This window comes from the organism of the source record quoted next, unplaced genomic scaffold, assembly GCF_019419815.1.
Source record: "Pyrus x bretschneideri cultivar Hongxiangsu unplaced genomic scaffold, Pyrus_bretschneideri_v1 Contig65, whole genome shotgun sequence".
NCBI lineage: Eukaryota > Viridiplantae > Streptophyta > Magnoliopsida > Rosales > Rosaceae > Pyrus > Pyrus x bretschneideri.
In genome coordinates this window covers 1,540,487-1,559,335 of record NW_025999804.1, presented here as the reverse complement: position 1 = coordinate 1,559,335, position 18,849 = coordinate 1,540,487, and the positions used below count along the sequence as shown (strand labels likewise).

The following is an 18,849-nucleotide window of genomic DNA, read 5'->3' as shown; positions in this document are numbered from 1 at the left end:
TATTGTTATCTTTTGCTTCGGCACTGTGCACATGGTTATGTCACCCTCATGTGACGACCAGCACGCCCTGATTTTGGTCGGGGTGTGTCACCAACACTAAACCAGTCCAATTAAAATGGGCCAAATATTGACTTTCCGATTTTGTCCCTGACAGCAAAGCCTATGTCCGTCTAATATCTTCATTTATGGATCTCTTTGGTATTCTCTTTCTCCCTCATTTATTCTTGGCATTCAAGACATTCCATTTTTCTTTCTAATCTCGCATCACAGCTCCATCTCTATCTTTGCCACTACGCAAAAACCACATATCCGGCCCCCAACCTTAATTTCCAGCCGTCTCCATCTCTATCAAAATCTTAGAGGATCTCTGACATGCAAAATGGTATGATTTTGTCATTCCCTTTTCAAAAATTTCTCACTCTGTCTGCCTTTTGTAAATATAAGAAAAGGACCTGGAGTTTTCACCATCGGCAAAAAAGCCAGCAATTGTTTTCACTCTCTCTCTCTTCATCTTTGCGATCTTTCTACTATTTTTGGTCTCTCGATTGAGCGTAATTAGCATCTAGAATGATGCATTTTGGCTTCTATTGCAGATCTTCTAAGCAAGGACAACAACTGCGATAAAAAATTTACCGTCTCGATTGTTCAGTGTGAAGTTGTTACTTTGTATTTTATTTCTCCCTATGCATCTCTTTTCTTTGTTTCATGTTATTATAGACTTAGATATTTATGTGCAATGCATCTAATATTGGCAAGGATCTGAGCACAAATCTCAGAAAACAAAGGTAGAAATCTTTGTCCTTGACTTTTTTATTCAAATTGTTGTGCTTATTGAGCGACAAAACAACCAATTTTTGATATATTTGTATGTATAATTTATGAATTGGGCATGAAAATTTATTTGGGTGAAGTTGAATTCTGCATATAAATTGATCGCCTCATTGGCAAAGACCATCTTTTCAAATGCAGTAGCATACTAATTAAGGCAAGGTGCTATTATAGGAGTCGAATTCTTGGTGCCATCATGTTTTGATTTCAACATATGCTTTGGAGACTTCTTGGTTCTGTATATTTTCCATCTCTTCCATTCATCTTTGAATGGTCCTCTAGCGGTTAGTGCTTTAACGATTTAGCACTAGTAAACTAAACCGAAAAAAATTTGGTTGTTTTTTATTTTTTTGCTTGGTTGATGAGAAATGATGAAAAAGTTGGTATTGAAATCTGTGTGAAATAGTGTATCTTGATTGGCACTTTGATGAAATTTGATCTGACAATACATGTTGCAGTGGAGGAGAAGCACATGCTCGAAGAGGAAGGGGAATGACCATAATGGATATAGCAATCAACAGGCTTATAAGATGCCGAGGGTATCTGCCAACGAGGAAAGAAAATCTAATGCATCCCATGGCACATGACGAACAACTCTTGTGGGGTACATTGGACCTCCATGAGAAGTGAAGCTATACAGGCAACATGCAAGCCTTAAACCTTGTGTTTATGGCCGTTCTCAGCTCCTTGGGGTTCTTAGGTTTTGTCGGATATACAACATTCGATTATGTAACAAGTAGAAATGTCTTCTACAAACAGGTTTCTTCTTTTCACAGATGTTGAATTATGTGTACAAATTAGAGCTTCAGCATCCGAAATTGATATTGCTTTCTGGACAAAATAACACACACTATTTTAGAACTATTGTAAAATAACCCACACTATTTTTGGAACTATGGCAAAATAATACATACTATTTTTGATACTGAACCAAAATAATTGAAATGTTATTTCTCCACTCACTATTTTTTCTTAAATGGTTATGTCTGAAACTGGACACGGGTACTATTTCTGAAACTAAACATGGATACTACACTATTTCTTAAATAGACTATTTCTGAAATTAAACACGGATACTACACTATTTCTTAAATTGAATACTATTATTTTTGAAAACTAAACACGGGTACTATCACTAGTTAAACTGAACACTGACTATTTCTTAAACCGACTATTTATGAAACTAACATGGGTACTACACTATTTATTAAACTCACTATTTATGAAACTGACACGGATACTACACTATTTATTAAACCGACTAACTCACTATTTATGAAACTGACACGGGTATTACACTATTTATGAAAATGATACGGGTACTACTATTTATTATACTAACTGACTAACTGTCACATCCCGACCTGGGGGGGACCATTTCCCGGGCCCACTCCACCACCGTAGCATGATATTGTCCGTTTTGGGCCCCAACCACGCCCTCACGATTTTGTTTTTGGGAACTCACACGAGAACTTCCCGATGGGTCACCCATCCTGGGAATGCTCTCACGCGCTACTCGCTTAACTTCGGAGTTCCCATGGAACCTGAAGCCAGTGAGCTCCCAAAAGGCCTCGTGCTAGGTAGGGATGGGAATATACATTTAAGGATCACTCCCCTGGGCGATGTGGGATGTCACAATCCACCCCCTTTAAGGGCCCACCGTCCTCGTCCGCACACCATGGCTAGGGTTACGCTCTGATACCAAACTGTCACATCCCGGCCAGGGGAGGACCACTTCCCGGGCCCGTTCCACCACCGTAGCACGATATTGTCCGATTTGGGCCCCGACCATGCCCTCACAGTTTTGTTTTTGGGAACTCACATGAGAACTTCCCGATGGGTCACCCATTCTGGGGATGCTCTCACGTGCTACTCGCTTAACTTTGGAGTTCCCATGGAACCCGAAGCCAGTGAGCTCCCAAAAGGCCTCGTGCTAGGTAGGGATGGGAATATACATTTAAGGATCACTCCCCTGGGTCACATCCCAGCCCGGGGGGGACCACTTCCCGAGCCCGCTCCACCACCGTAGCACAATATTGTCTACTTTGGGCCCCGACCACGCCCTTACGGTTTTGTTTCTGGAAACTCACACGAGAACTTCCCAATGGGTCACCCATCCTCAGAGTGCTCTCGTGTGCTACTCGCTTAACTTCGGAGTCCCTATGAAACCCAAAGCCAGTGAGCTCCCAAAAGGCTTCATGCTAGGTAGGGATGAGAATATACATATAAGGATCACTCCCCTGGGCGATGTGGGATGTCACAATCCACCCCCCTTAGGGGCCCGACGTCCTCGATGGCACACTACGACCAGGGTTAGGCTCTGATACCAAACTGTCACATCCCGACCCAAGAGGGACCACTTCCCGGGCCTGCTCCACCATCATAGCACGAATTGTCCGCTTTGGGCCCCGACCACGCCCTCACGGTTTTGTTTCTAGGAACTCACACGAGAACTTCCCGATGGGTCACCCATCCTAGGAGTGCTCTCGTGCGTTACTCGCTTAACTTCGGAGTTCCTACGAAACTGAAAGCCAGTGAGCTCCCAAAAGGCCTCGTGCTAGGTAGGGATGGGAATATACATATAAGGATCACTCCCCTAGGCGATGTGGGATCTCATAGATGGCCAGGGTTACGCTCTGATACCAATTGTCACATCCTTGCCCAAGGCGGATCACTTCCCAGGCCCACTTTACCACCGTAGCACGATATTGTCCGCTTTGGGCTTACCATTCCCTCACGGTTTTGTTTTTGGGAGCTCACGAGCAACTTCCCAGTGGGTCACCCATCATAGATTGCTCTAGCCCCCTTCTCGCTTAACTTCGGAGTTCCCATAGAACCCGAAGCCAGTGATCTCCCAAAAGGCCTCATGCTAGGTAGGGATGGGAATATACATTTAAGGATCACTCTCCTGGGCGATACGGGATGTCACACTAACTAACATAGGTACTACACTATTTATTAAACTAACTGACTATTTATGAAACTGAAACATGTACTACACTATTTATTAAACTCACTATTTATGAAATTGACACTAGTACTACACTATTCATTAAACTCATTATTTATGAAACTGACACTGGTACTACACTATTTATTAAACTGACTGACTATTTATGAAACTGACACATGTACTGCTATTTATTAAACTCACTATTTATGAAACTAACACAAGTACTACACTATTTATTAAACTGACTGACTCTTTATGAAACTGACATGGGTACTACACTATTTATTAAACTGACTAACTATTTATGAAACTGACATAGTTACTACACTATTATTAAATTGACTGACTATTTATGAAACTGAATAATAACTATTTTTATAAATTGGAGTTCATGCATGCATGCTTGCCCTTCTAATTAATAGAGGATAATGCTAAAGAAAACTAAATTTTAAACCAAATTTGCAAACCAAATGATAAGTACATTAATTAATGCGTAAATCATAATTCAATCATCAACATCATTTGATTTAAAAAGGAAGAAGATCGACTCGAGGCTCAGAGTACCAATCAGTGACAACCAATGGTACTTTTTTTTTTTTTTTTTTTCGAAGTGCCAAATAGAGGGACTGTCATTGGTTGGAAGAAAGCCAATACCACAAGGCGAACAGACAATCACATTTTAAGAATAACATTGACAAGGTTACTAATCCTTTTATTTAAGGAAGGAAGTCTACGATGATCACATAAAGCTTGGGGAGATTGGACCTTTTGAAAGCCCAAGGCAAACTTCCATATCATGATGTGTCCACATGCCGGAAGGTTTCAAATTCCCGAGGAGGGGGGGTCATTTAGGTAATCCTTAAAGTCAAAATCATCCAATCTTCCATTCATAGCTTCCAAACCCAACGTTGAAGAAGGAATTGGTCCGGCATGCATTTGGAATCGAGAAGGGAATCCATCTTCAGTGGAATCGCACTTCCATAAGTGGACCCCAAGATTTTTCCTATTTATCTGCTCCTGAGTTAATGTAACGACCCGTCCCCAAAAGTTACAGTCCTTATAAAATTTTAAATGTGAAATTTTGAAAATGTCATTTGAGGCAAATGCATTGACTTTTGTTGACCACCTTGTCTAGTTATGTAAGATTCATTTTCTTGGTGTATCCTTGTAGTACTCATCGTTACGGACGCATGGACGGAAACGGAGCGCAATTTGGAGTTATAACGCATGAGATATTAACGTTTTAAGTTGGGGGCATTTTAGTAAATTAATAAAGTTCAAGAAAGCTCCAGATTTTTGGATCTTAATCTGGACAGCCACGTGTGTGGTCTAGATTTAAAGAAAGAAACGTGTGTGGTCCAAATTTAAAGAAAGAAAAGTTGGGCAGTGCAGATGAAATATAAAAGAGAGAAAGGAGGGGCGGGACACCCAATCAGAAAGAAGAAGAGAAGAGGCTGGCCAATGAGAGAAGGAGGAAAGAAAGGGAAAGAAAAGAGAGAGGATGCAACCAACCCGGATCCCACACGACCTAGTTCCTAATCTGATGCTAGACCCGATCTTCTTCACCATTTTTCGTCGAGATTTTAGCCAAAATTCGACGAATTACACCGACACTTCTCTTATAATCAACTCCACGACCCTCCTTCTTCCTTTTAAACTCAAGATTCGATGTGTTTTCATCCAATTTGGTGAAGAACGACGTTGGGTGCGCTGAGGGTTACGTGGTGGCGATCCGTCATTTTTGAAGAAAATCCTGTCAACCACCACCATCATTAGACTTTTCTTTAGTTCAGGAACGAAGCCCAGGGTTTGTTGAGGAGTTAGAGTGAGTTTGGAGGCCGAATCAAGAATCACCCTTTATAGGGTTTCCAGTGGGTTTTCGTGAAATTAGGACATTTCCCGACCAAATTGGCTTTAGTCATAGGTATGAAAGTTGCTCTGTTCACTGAGATCTTCATTTCTGTGAAGTTTGAGAATTTTTAGAAATAGTTGAATTTTCCGATGAGTCGAGGCTGTTAATCGCCACTTGTGGCGACACGTGGGCTGAGATGTCCCCTGACCTTCCTAGGCTAAACTTGAATACCCTGATTCCATTGGTAAAGTCTGATTGATGAATTTCCGTCAATTGAGCGTAGTTCCATTAAGGTCAGCCGCTTGATTATTATAACAATTGACGATCCGACCGTTGGATCATCACCAAACTTTGACACGTTATAATACGTAATATTTGAGGATATTAGAAACTTAGGGATCAGGAATCCGACTTATGGATCTTCTTGAATAGGATATGTAAGTTGTAGGTTCTATTGATAAGAACTCTAAGACATGATTTGATAATTGTTCTATTCGCCAATTGTTCGTGACACCTTGATGTTGTGCTAGGGAGTTGTAGCGCGGACTCCAGGTGAGTGGGTTTTTGGTTTTCTATATATATATACACACACACACACGTATATATGTTTTTTTCCCAGAAACTATTTTGAAATGAGTGTATTCTTTTAAATGCCATGTCATGCTTGCATTTCATTTTATTATTTGCATTGGTATGTATATGCATATTATTGTATGACGCTGCGGAGGCCAGGTAAGTTTCAGGTGAGTATTGTATGATGTTAGTGGTTGCATTGGTTATGGTTATACATAAAGGCATGTAGAGCTCATTATCATGCACCCCGGTGTTAGTGCTCCCGTCCGTGGCCAGGGCACAGTCCTTCACATGATGTTCACCTCCTGCATCGCACGCTCACCTTGGATCCAAGTTTGGTGCATAGCCCTGTCATACAGACCACATTAGGTGGTTCTAACTCGTAGGTGACCCGCGATTATTCGCACAGCCTTCACGTGATTGTAGCACTTAAGCGTACTTAATTACACCCATCCCTGTCATATAGACCACATTAGGTGGTTCCGACTCGTATGCATGAATTGGTTAATGAGATATAGGTTTAGCCGTACAAGTCACGTTAGGTAACTCCGGTTGGCATATCATTTTACATTGATTTATTTCACCTAGCTTACTCATTTTATTGTTAAGATACTTGACATGGCATATACTCGGTTTTCACTAATCTCGAGCATGATTTCTATATACATATGTATTATTATTTTCTGGAAAATTATACGGGTTTTACGGCGAGGGGTTACAACGTTTTCAAAAGGTTTTTATTAAAAACTTTATATTCAGGCCCACTTACCCTTGTTTTTGCGCCCCTCCAGGTTTTAGCTACTGAAAGTTCGTATCGACGAGGATTCTTGGCGAATCTCAGTATAGGTGACTACCTCTGAGGGTATGATCCTTACCCACACTACTGTACTTTACTTATGCTCTGACGTTGCGTGTGAAATGGGTTAATTTCCGCTCACAGCGCACTCTTGTCTTTAGGTACTTTTAGGTTTAAATTTATTCACATTTTCCGCATCACTATACTTTATGGCTTCATCACCTTCCAGTTGTCGGCCAACACAACTCAATTCGGAGTCCTAGTGGACATTCCGGGTTGGGGCGTGCCAGTTAACTTTGCCGATTGCAAAGCTGATTCGAGAGGGCGAGCGCCGACAAGGTCGCTCTTGCCATCGTGAAGTCCAAACCAAAGGGTGTCATTTTGGATTCCTCCGATTTGGTGCTCCATCATCTTCGGTGCCTCCATTTTGCTTTCTCTATTTCTTCCTTTCCTCTTTTTTCCTGTGCCCTTCATCTCGAAATTTGAATAACAAACACATTAATTTTTGTTTGATGGATTCATGAGGTAGTGGCATACTTGTAAATAAAATGAAGTTTATTTGTAACAGAATTAAATGATAGAATGCGTTCCGTTAGGGGCAAGGCCTGGAAGAAAAAATTGTTTCGTTTTGGGCTTTTGATTCATCCCATGTGTGTTTAATGTTTGTGAGGCCTGATATACATTAGTTTTGTCCTTATGATTAAATATGAAGCCATTTTGGTTAAATAATAGTATAGGGTGGTTTTTGATTAAATTAAACTTAGCTCAAACCCTTTTCATTAAAACTCTCTAAAAAAAATAACTATTTTTCCATGTATTACCTCCGGCGTCGCTTGACCTGATTTCGTTCATCGAAGGTATTATTTGGATCAAAACAACTTAACAAGAATTCCCAGACTCCACCTTTGATTGCAAGGTGGACACCCTCTTTAGATTCTTTGGATTCATCCATGTTGGATAGAAAGCATCCAACTCAACTGTTGAATTCTTCACAAAAATAAAAAATTAAAAAACAACGCCATTCTTTTTCACCCAAATTTTGTTGTCCAAGTGTTAAGTTTGAAAATTCGTCACACTGAGGGGATGTATTAAGAATGAATCCCACATTGATTGGAGGAGGGAACTTGCATGAGTTTATATGTAAGTTGAGTTATTTCCCATTTTGCTAATTGGTTTTATGTGGAACTCCAACTTTCTTCATTATGCAAATTAACTTCTTGTGTTTAATTTTTTGTCGTTCTTTAGTTCATCGCATTTACGTTCCCTGTATCTGGATCCATAAAACTTGAAAAATCCAAAATGCTCAAATCAAACCTAGCCACCCTTGATGGTAAGGGTGTGAAAGAACCTAGGCCAAGAGGTTCATTGTTTGGGTGTTCGATGGTCTTGATAAAGAAGTGAAATCCCAGTGCACACCATTCAAAATTTGCTTATCCAATTTCTTCAATGGAAGGTAGATTCGGCAAGTCGTATGACATCTCCGCTTCTTTCTGAATTGAGATTTGCACCTGTTTATCACATCCTTAGGATTTTCATCACCATTTTTAGAGTTTGACGGAGTAGAAGATCAGATGGTGGCTAGGGAAATGAGAAAATTACAAAAATTAATCTTAGTTTATGGACTTTTTCTCTCTCCATACAAATGAAACGTACCAAATAAATGGGTGAGAAAACATAACATTAGGGGTAAAATTGGAAGCCCAATAAATTATTTTGGTTGGGCCAATTTAGATTTTGTCCTAATCATTAAATAAAGTTATTATATGGTTTTTAGTTAAAATTCTGTTATAAATAGACAAAAGTTAGAGAGATAACCTTTCTAAGGATAGGAACGAAGCAGGTGCAAAATATCACACTATGACTTTAGAAGCTATAACACAAAAGGATGGCAGATAAAGAGAGGCATAGATACTAATATTATTTCTCTTTCTTTCTTTCGTAGTGTATTTGATAAAAAACGGAGTGCTTTATTTATAGAGCGACTCCGGTAACTATAACCATCCATAAAACAATGATGATACTTTTGAAAGTATCAAACACTATTCCTAAGTCTTGTTCTTTTTTAGTGGGCATTCATTCAACCATTAATCCATCAATTTTACAACACTCCCCCTTGGATGCCCACATATCAACATCAGTTGCCTCGTTAAAACCTTGCTCGGAAAAACCTAGTGGGAAAAAACCATAGTGAAGGAAAAAGAGTACAACTTTACCTGGATTGTTGATATAGTGTTAAGTATGCTTATGTTGCCTCGTTAAAACCTTAATAGCAAAAACGCAGTGGGAAAAATCCTAGTCGAAGGAAAAATAGTACAACAAGCATGTATCATGGATGCTCCCCCTGATATTCATCTCCCCCTAATTCCACATTCTTCAAATTTAGCTGATTGGTAAGTTGACGTAATCCGATACTCTGCACTAACTTCTGAAACGTGCACTTTGGTAGAGACTTGGTGAATAGGTCTGCCAGATTTTCATTAGAACGGATTTGTCTGACTTCAATAACTTTAGCCTTTTGAAGCTCATGTGCACTGAAAAACTTTGGAGATATGTGTTTGGTCTTATCGCCCATAATGAATCCTTCCTTCATTTGGACAACATATGCTGCATTATCTTCATGGATGACAGTTGGATTGTCTGTCTTCAAAGGTAGACCACATGAATTCCGGATATGATGGATCATTGATCTTAATTAGGAACATTCACGACTTGCTTCATTTAAATGAAGTATTTGTGAGTGATTTGAAAATGTAGCAACTAATGTTTGCTTTGTTGAACGCCATGAGATTGTTGTATCTCCATTAGTGAACACATATCCAGTTTGTGATCGGGCTTTATGCGAATCAGAGAGGAAACCAACATATGCATATCCAACAAGGATCTAGTCATTTGTGGATTTTCCTGAGTAGAAGAGACCCATGTTTGTTGTCCCACAAAGGTATTGCAAAACATCTTTGACTTCGTTCCAATGACGAATTGTTGGAGCAGAGGTATACCTTACTAACAAGTTAACTGAAAAAGCTATATCTGGTCTAGTACATTACGCTAAATATAATAAAGCACCAATTGCACTCAGATATGGTACTTCTGGACCAAGGACCATTTCATCATCTTCTTTTGGACCATTGCCGTGCTGAGTGGATAAGCCTTGTCCATGCCAAATCGCTTCAGGATTTTTGCAATGTAAGCTGATTGGTTGACCAACACACAAGAGCAAATGACACTGTTGATATATCCTTCTTTGATCAAATATTCACTGAGACGATTATACCACATTTGTCCAGATTGTTTCAGCTCATACAATGATCGTCTTAATTTGATCGAGAGCATACCTCGTGGTTTGTCAGTTGTTTCAAGCAACTTAAGTCCTTCTGGGACCTTCATGTATATGTCAGTATCTAATTCTCCATGTAGATACGCAGTGATGATATCCATAAGTAGTATGTCAAGCTTTTCTGAAATTGCTAAACTTATTAAGTAACGGAACATAATTGCGTCCATTACAGGAGAATATGTCTCCTCATAATCAATTAGGTCTTTGTGAAAAACTTTGTGCAATGAGTCGTGCTTTGTATCTTGCAATCTCCTTTTTTTCATTGCATTTTCTTGTGAATACCCATTTGTAACCCGTGGGATTTACATCGGCGGAGTTTAGACTACTGGTCCAAAAACACTTCGCCTTTCCAAGGAATTTAATTCTGCCTGGATTGCATCTTTCCACTTAGGCCAATCTTGTCTCTGTTTGCATTCATCAACAGAGCAGGGCTCAATATCATCACTTAATATGATTTCAGTGGCTACTACGAATACGAACATATCATCGATGATTATTTCATTCTGATCCCACAATTCATTTGTACATGCATAATTTATGGAGATTTCTTTGCTTTCATGTACTACTGTCTCTTTAGGGACATATGTCTCATCAAGGACATTCTCTTTTTCTAGAAGTACAGAATCATGAATTACGGATTTTTCATTCATTTTCTCTTTCTAAATGATTTCATTTGGATTCAGCTGTGCCCATGTCTTTCTCTTTCGAGGGGCTGAATCTTTTGAACTTGGGGGTCTACCACACTTCAGGCGTGCACCAGATGAATCATTCGCTGCCACTTTATTTTGTCCAACAAGGACATCAATTCTTGCAAGTGCATTTGCAGCTAGTATAAGTGATTTTGTCACTTTCATAGCATCATTAAATGCATCTAGCATTTAATTGGCAATACTTTGAAGATGAATGATCCTTTTGACTTCATTTTCACATTGAGTGCTACGTGGATCAAAATGAGACAAGGTGGGTACAACCCATGTCAGCTCTTGCCGTTCTTCTGGAACGGTCTTTTCTCCCCTTAATGACGGGAAGACTGTCTCATCAAAGTGACAATAAGCAAAACGAGCTGTAAACATATCACCTGTTAGGGGTTCCAAATATCTAATGATACATGGTGAATCAAAACCCACATAAATTCCCAGTCTACGCTGAGGTCCTATTTTAGTGCGTTGCAGCGGTGCAATAGGCACATAAACAACACAACCAAAAACTCGTAAATGTGAAATGTTTGGCTGATGTCCATACACGAGTTGTATTGAAGAGTATTGGTGGTTGCCTATAGGTCTTAATCGAACCAATGATGCAACATGTAAGATGGCATGTCCCCATGTAGAAACTGACAATTTTGTTTCCATGAGCAGAGTGCGAGCTAGTAACTGAAGCCACTTGATCAATGCTTCTACTAAACCATTTTGAGTATGGACATGAGGAACAGGGTGTTCAACATCAATGCCCATGTCATGCAGTAATCATTAAAGGTTTGAGACATAAATTCACCAGTGTTATCAAGTCGAATTGACTTAATGGGATAATCTGGGAACTGTTCTCGGTACTTGATTATCTGAGTAAGAAGTCTCGTAAAAGCTACATTCCGAGTAGATAAGAGACAAACATGTGACCATCGGGTAGATGCGTCAACCGAAACCATAAAATATCGAAATGGTCCACAAGATGGTTGAATAGGTCCACAAATATCCCCTTGAATTCTTTGCAAAAATGATGGGGATTCAACATCAACCTTTAGTTATGATGGTCTAATGACCAACTTCCCTTGAGAACAAGCCTTGCAAGGGTTATCATTTAAGATAGCAATGTCTCTGCTCAATAATGGATGTTCATTAGAGTTGGTAATGATCATACGCATCATGATGGATCCTAGATGACCTAAACGGTCATGCCAAAACATGTAATCTTTTGAATCAATGAACTTCTGGTTCATGACAGCATGAAATTCAATTGTCCTTATGAATGTATAATACAATCCACTCAACAAACCATGTAACTTCTCCAATATACGCTTCTAGGTATCATTGGAGGTAATGTATAGATACTCCACATTTTCTGCACTTTTCGTTTCAATATGGTATCCATTTAAACGTATGTCTTTAAAACTCAACAAATTTCGAGTAGATCAAGTAGCATACAATGCATTATGTATGAACAATATTGTTCCATTTGGTAACATAATCTGGGCTTTCCATGAGCCTTCAATTACATTTGATTGACCTGATATTGTTGTTACCCTTACTCTTGTAAGCATCAAGCTTGAGAAAGACTTTCGATCACGAAGTATTGTATATGTGGTTGCGCTATCTGCAAGATAAATATCTCCACCATTTCTCATGTTCTGAGAATAACCATAGCTTTTATCCATGCTTTCTGAGTAAAGGGAATCACTGTTAAAAACAACTTAGAAATTCAAATGCTTCTTTACTTGAAATGCGAGTTTTTATACTACAAGTTCAAAATAATAAAAGTACATCAAATATAAATGATTCAGTCGGACCGATACACTTCATTCCTCCTTTCCACAATGAAGTCTAAGACATCTAGGTGGGTTGTGTTCAACTGTTCTGATAAGTCGCACATTGGATCAGGTATATCCATTGGTCTAGCCTAGTCGAGGAAATTAGTCTCGATACCCTTCTCCTTGAGGGAGGTTTGATATAGATCACCAGATGTTTTAGGGTACGACAGGTACGCACCCAATGCCCATCGCCACCACACCTATGGCAGGCTCTATAAGAGTTTCTAGAAGCATTGTTCATACGAGCTTTGACTTTGTGGCAATTTTCATTTTTAAAGCTCGGGCCTGAATTTTACCTTGGAATCTGGTTGTGAAACTGACCACCATGATTCTTGCCTTTCCTGTTCCACCGGCCTCGCTTATGGCCACATCCTCATTTATGATTATCGCCACCAGACGATGTGGCGTTCACTTCGAAGGAAGAAGCATTCACTTCTGGGAATGGTGCAAATCCAGTAGGTCGGGACTGATGATTTTTCATCAAGAGCTCATTGTTTTGTTCAATTACCAAGAACACAGATATCAGTTGGTTGTATTCAGTGAAGCCTTGAGCTCTATACTGCTGTTGCAAGAGCATGTTAGAGGCATGAAATGTGCTGAAAGCCTTTTCCAGCATATCTTCCTCAGTAATGGTATCCTCACAAAGCTTCATCTGAGAGGTAATTCTGAACAACGCAGAATTGTACTCAGCCACTGACTTGAAATCCTGGATCCTTAGGTGAGTCCATTCATAGCGAGCCCTTGGAAGAATCACCATTGTCTGGTGATTGTATCTTCAACTGTTAAGTACTTGCTCTTTAGTCCTTCATCAAGATGGCGACGAATAAAGATCATGGCCTTCGCCCGATCTTGAGAGGATGAGCTGTTTTCTTCCTTAATGGTATCTCTAAGATTCCTTGCTTCCAGATGGATCTTAGTATCCAGTACCCAGGTAAGTTAATTCTTCCCAGTAATGTCTAGGGCAGCAAAATCAAGCTTTGTCAAGTTCGCCATGTTCTTTTCTTTCTAAAAGAAAAGTGAGATGCGTAAGAACTTGCAATAATATGTATTCCTAGAGGAATATAGCGTTAGAACTTCTGGTTCTTACAAATTTTTCATTTTGATCTTCAGGCCAAAAAATGATAAGCACTCGAAACTTCAGGCTCGAGATTTTCATGATTAATGAGAAGGGCGATTGTCCCACACCATTCTCATCGAAACAAGCATAGGATGGACGATTATTTTGCACCACTTGAACAACAGGAAAATTTAAATATGGAGAGCAGTTTAAATATGCAGGGCAAGGTAGGCGATTATACCGCACCACCTAAAATTGCGATAAAATTATGCAAAGCAAGATATAATCGATTTAAATATACAGAGTAAGCTAGACATTTATACCGCAACACCTAAAATTTGCATTCAAATTAAATCTGCAGCTCATGATGGGCGATTGTACCGCACCATCTTTGATCGCAGTGAAAATTAAATTTGCAGTTCAAGATGGGCGATTGTACTGCACCATCTTTGATTACAGTAAAATTAATATAAATAAACACTGGGTTAGAAACTAGGAACTGCACCAAACAAGAAATCAAAGATATAAGTAACTGTTAAATTTAGAACGAGAATGAGGCATGGTGCTAGCAGTTCATCGCGAGGGTGCATCACGCAGATGAAGCAGAAGAAGAAGAAGAAGAACAGGAAAAACCTTAAAGGAAGCATTTTTTTTTTCTTTCGGTGAAGGGAGATGTGAACTATTTAAGGTTAGAGAGTCATGCTGATAACGTGTTAAATAGACAAAAGTTAGAGAGATAACATTTCTAAGGACAAGAGTGACGCAGGTGAAAAATATCACACTATGACTTTAACAGCTATAACACAAAAGGATGACAAATAAAGAGAAGGAGGGATACTGATATTATTTCTCTTGCTTTCTTTCGCATGTATTTGATAACAAACAGAGTACTCTATTTATAGAGCGACTTCCATAACTACAACCATCCATAAAACAATGATGATACTTTTGGAAGTATCAAACACTATTCCTAAGTCTTGTTTTTTTTGAGTGGGCATTCATTCAACTATCAATCCATCAATTTTACAACAAATTCAAAATTTTAAAATATTTTTCATTAGTTTGCCTTTGATATGAGTTTGATTCAATAAGGCAACTGAATCAAACTAAACCGTGCCGGCCCTAAAAACTCTATAAAACTAGAATTCGGCCCCAAAACAAACGCACTACATAATTAGAAAAACGTGAAACTAACAACAAAAATGATCAAACTTTTCACCAAAATCACCAGTTTACTACGAACCCAACGAATGCCATCCAATCCTTGTCCATGTACCTACCAAAAATCTATTCAATAACCTAGCAACCCATCCGGTTCTCTCTCTCTCTCTCTCTCTCTCTCTCTCTCTCACACACACACACACACATACACGCATTATCGTCTCCTTCCATCAGTACGCAACGGAGATACCAAGAAAGGCAAATGGGTAGTGGCGGAAAGGTTTTCACTTTGGCTCAAGTCTCCGAGCACAACACCCCCAAGGACTGCTGGCTTATCATCAATGGCAAGGTTCTCCCTTTCCCACTCTTCAACATATAATTTGAAATCAATCATCTTGCTTGCTTCTTGGATTATATTCTATGTCTTTATTTTTGAAGGCTTTGATTCAGTAAGGATTGGGAATTTGAATCCTTGCATGCGAATTCAACCATACATATGATGAAAATTGACAATTGTGTTCCTTGTTCAAATCGTGGATCTTGTTTTTTTTTGTATTTTTATTTTGTTTTTGTATGTTGTTTTTGTATTTTTGGGAACTCACCTGAAGAATCTGTTGTTTTTTACTTTGTTCAAGAACAATCTGTGGTTATGCATGTCAAAATTCATGCCCGTAAAGTAAATCTCGACATCGTTTCGGTTAATTTCTTACCAAGAAACTTTGATTGAGATCATGTCAATCTTTGGTGCTAATTGGTTGAGCTTATGTTTATGTTTATGGCTTTGTTGATAGGTCCACTGCCATCTTTAGATATAAATTCACATGGATGTGGTTCTTTAAAGCAGACTACTAAATGGTTGCATCTGCAATTTGGTTGCTAACTTGCTATTGATTCGACTACGGCTGTATGCCATAGGAATCTGGATGCGGACAAGCTGATTTAAAGAAAATATAAAAGTTATTTTGTTCCTCTTATCTCTTGGTGGTTTGATTTGAAAAATTTTGGTACTTTGGTTTGAAAATTTTATTGACATCATGGGGTTGATGCCTACCTTAATTTTTAGAAGGCCAAGTGCCAATCAAACTCTTCCTCATTGATTTAGACTATTTTGTTCCTCTTATCTCTTTGTAGTTTACTCCAATAGTGGTATCTATATTTTTACTGTCACTTTAGTAATTTATTTGGTATTTTCTTCCTAAGCCTTAGGATTTGGATACAAATGTCTCCTTCTCTTGTTCTGCAAATCTACGAGTATATGTTTTGAAACACTATATTTGATGTGTAGAGCATGCTTAGTGATGCGATTCTCTTCTAGTGTAGGACTTGCTAAAAAGATTACAGACTAAGAAAAGCACATTATTATTTTTCAGACCAGCTGATTTTGTTTGTTTGTTTATTTATTTTTGAATCAGATCAGCTGATTTTGTTAAATTATGACCATGATTTTCAAACCATCGGATTAGGTGTCCAACATGGATGAATTGTCCCACAAGTCATGACCATCACAGCTGAAATGGGGTATAATATACTAATTACTGTACAGAACTCGTGTATCATGGCATTGTAGATGAAGTGTCCTCCAAATCCAACCATTTCATGCCTAAGCAGAAGTTGTGCTGATTTACTTGCTAATAACACTTAAGTGATATGGTGTCTAGAGGTACATCCACGACAAAAGTGACAGCTTGCAAGTAAAAAGTGGAAATGCTATAACCTCAAGATATAATCTCCCAAATTTAAAAAAAAATAAAACTTTAACTAGCTTCTTTACAGTGATGTATTGTAAAAGTTAATTTGTTTAAATTGTTATAAAGATTTCTTAAGACACATCCAGTTTAAGGATGCTTAGATAGATACATGCAAAGGAATAATTGACTTTGCGTATAGTTGTTATAGGCAGAAGAATAATGTTTCTATGGACAGATGTAGGCATGAAGATGGATGAACAAGGCCAAATAATTAGCTGCTGTGCGGTCATATAGAATTATACTTTCTGTCGTCCAGAAAAAAATTAACTCATTGAGCTGATAACAGTGTAGAATTCTACTTGTTTCCACATCTAAGAAAATATCTTCTGATAATTTCCTCAGTTTAAAGGTGCATTCTAGGAACTAGAGGTGTGCTTGAAGTCTTAATAGTTTTCCACTATCACAGGACACCGAATGACCAAACTAGTATCTAACTATCAAGGTGTTTGGTATTGCTGTCTTATTTCTAGCATAAGACAGTTAGCCTGCTTGCTTTTTTCCCCAATTATATCATCTAAATACTGCCAATTTCTGTTTTTGGATCAGGTTTATGATGTGACCAAGTTCTTGGAGGACCATCCTGGTGGTGATGATGTATTGGTGTCAGCAACAGGTATGATGTTAAATGAAATTTCTTTAAGAATTAATTTTTAAATTTATCAAGAAATAGTGAGCAATATACAAACTACATTTAACATTTGAGTTAATCGTTCACACAGAGTCCAACCCAATTGAGCCTTTAGTAAGCTTATTTAGGTGTCACCTTCTGTTGCCCATGTTGCAATGTGGTTCAAGGTACTGAACCATCTATTTTTGTTAACTTTTATTTATTTATCATCCTTGAACCTCCATTGGACGCACATAGGCATCTGATTGTGATCAAATAAATAGACCAACATAGTGCTCCAGTTAAAGCTGAATTGTGGTGTTGGTCAAATAATTAAATAGTTGAATGGAGACTTAAAAACAGACTTTTTATTGTTAAACCACACTGCAGGGTCGGCCTTACTGGATCCCTCAGTAGGAGGGCTCTGATAAACTATATATCTGATATTTGTGCATATAATATTCACTGGTTTGATTAGATGAGAATGATTGGGATGAATTTCATCCATTTTGCAGTCATCGATATTTTGTCAAACGGTTGACAAACAAGTCCTCATTTTTTCTACTTTAGTAGGGAATGACTATATACGTCCCTCAACTCTGTTAATCATGTTGACTTCGCTGTATCATCGACATGATTAACGACCTGCAGAGATCTGCAATGTTTGTGATTTTCCCAATTGAAAAATCTTGTAGCGTGCATTCTCATATTATATGTGTATGTTGTTTCTTGTCTCTTCATGCTTTTCTTTGAATACAAAGTGAACTTGATGTTGCTATGTATTTTTTCCAGGGAAGGATGCAACTGATGATTTTGAGGACGTGGGTCACAGTGATAATGCCAGAGATATGTTGAAGGACTTCTACGTGGGAGAGATTGATGCCTCTACTATCCCCAAAAGTACCACATACACTCCGCCGAAGCAGCCTCATTACAACCAGGACAAGACTTCAGAATTTATCGTCAAACTTCTCCAGTTCCTGGTTCCCATTGCAATCTTGGGTTTGGCTTTTGGCGTCCGCCTTTACACCAAGTCATCATAAGGTTCTAGATTATGTTATTGTGACAGAATTGTTAGTCGTATATTATTGTGACGAGTAGTGAATACTACTCACTTGGTGTGGGCAATCTTGCATCGGATCGGATGATATTTTACTGGTATTGTGTGCTTGTCTTATCAGCTCCCGCCTCCCGCCTCCCGCCTCCCGGACTGAAGTAACTTAATCCTATGCAGATGTTTTTCACCGCTTTGTTTTTTATTTTCTTCTTGGGAGTCCGGCATGCCGAGATTCTTTTCCTTTTGACTTGTGAAGCAAGATGGTTACTGAAGTTTGGAAACAAGAAAGACCATTGAACTTGTCGTGTGGGCAAGTGGATTGAATCAAATATCTAGTTGAACGCCAATAACCGTGTGCT

At 38.8% G+C, this 18,849-nt stretch overlaps 1 protein-coding gene and 1 long non-coding RNA gene across 2 annotated transcripts; both read left to right on the top strand.

The window, feature by feature from the left end:
* Positions 1-487: 487 nt before the first annotated feature.
* LOC108866662 lies at positions 488-1,689 on the top strand. The gene is made up of 2 exons (XR_007254082.1): positions 488-785; positions 970-1,689. It is a non-coding gene; the product is annotated as an uncharacterized LOC108866662 (long non-coding RNA).
* A 13,581-nt stretch (positions 1,690-15,270) lies between these two features.
* On the top strand, positions 15,271-18,613 carry LOC103939867 (cytochrome b5-like). The gene is made up of 3 exons (XM_048573230.1): positions 15,271-15,427; positions 17,373-17,439; positions 18,226-18,613. The coding sequence occupies exons 1-3, from the start codon at positions 15,341-15,343 to the stop codon at positions 18,474-18,476; spliced, it is 405 nt and encodes a 134-aa protein (XP_048429187.1). The 5' UTR covers positions 15,271-15,340; the 3' UTR covers positions 18,477-18,613.
* The last annotated feature ends 236 nt before the right edge of the window (positions 18,614-18,849 follow it).

Bases quoted from the DNA above. Each gene is read 5' to 3' on its own strand.
- LOC103939867 (XM_048573230.1), top strand. From the start codon at position 15,341: ATGGGTAGTGGCGGAAAGGTTTTCACTTTGGCTCAAGTCTCCGAGCAC. The intron at 15,428-17,372 runs GTTCTCCCTTTC...TTTTTGGATCAG, and splicing joins GGCTTATCATCAATGGCAAG to GTTTATGATGTGACCAAGTT. The intron at 17,440-18,225 runs GTATGATGTTAA...TATTTTTTCCAG, and splicing joins TGTATTGGTGTCAGCAACAG to GGAAGGATGCAACTGATGAT.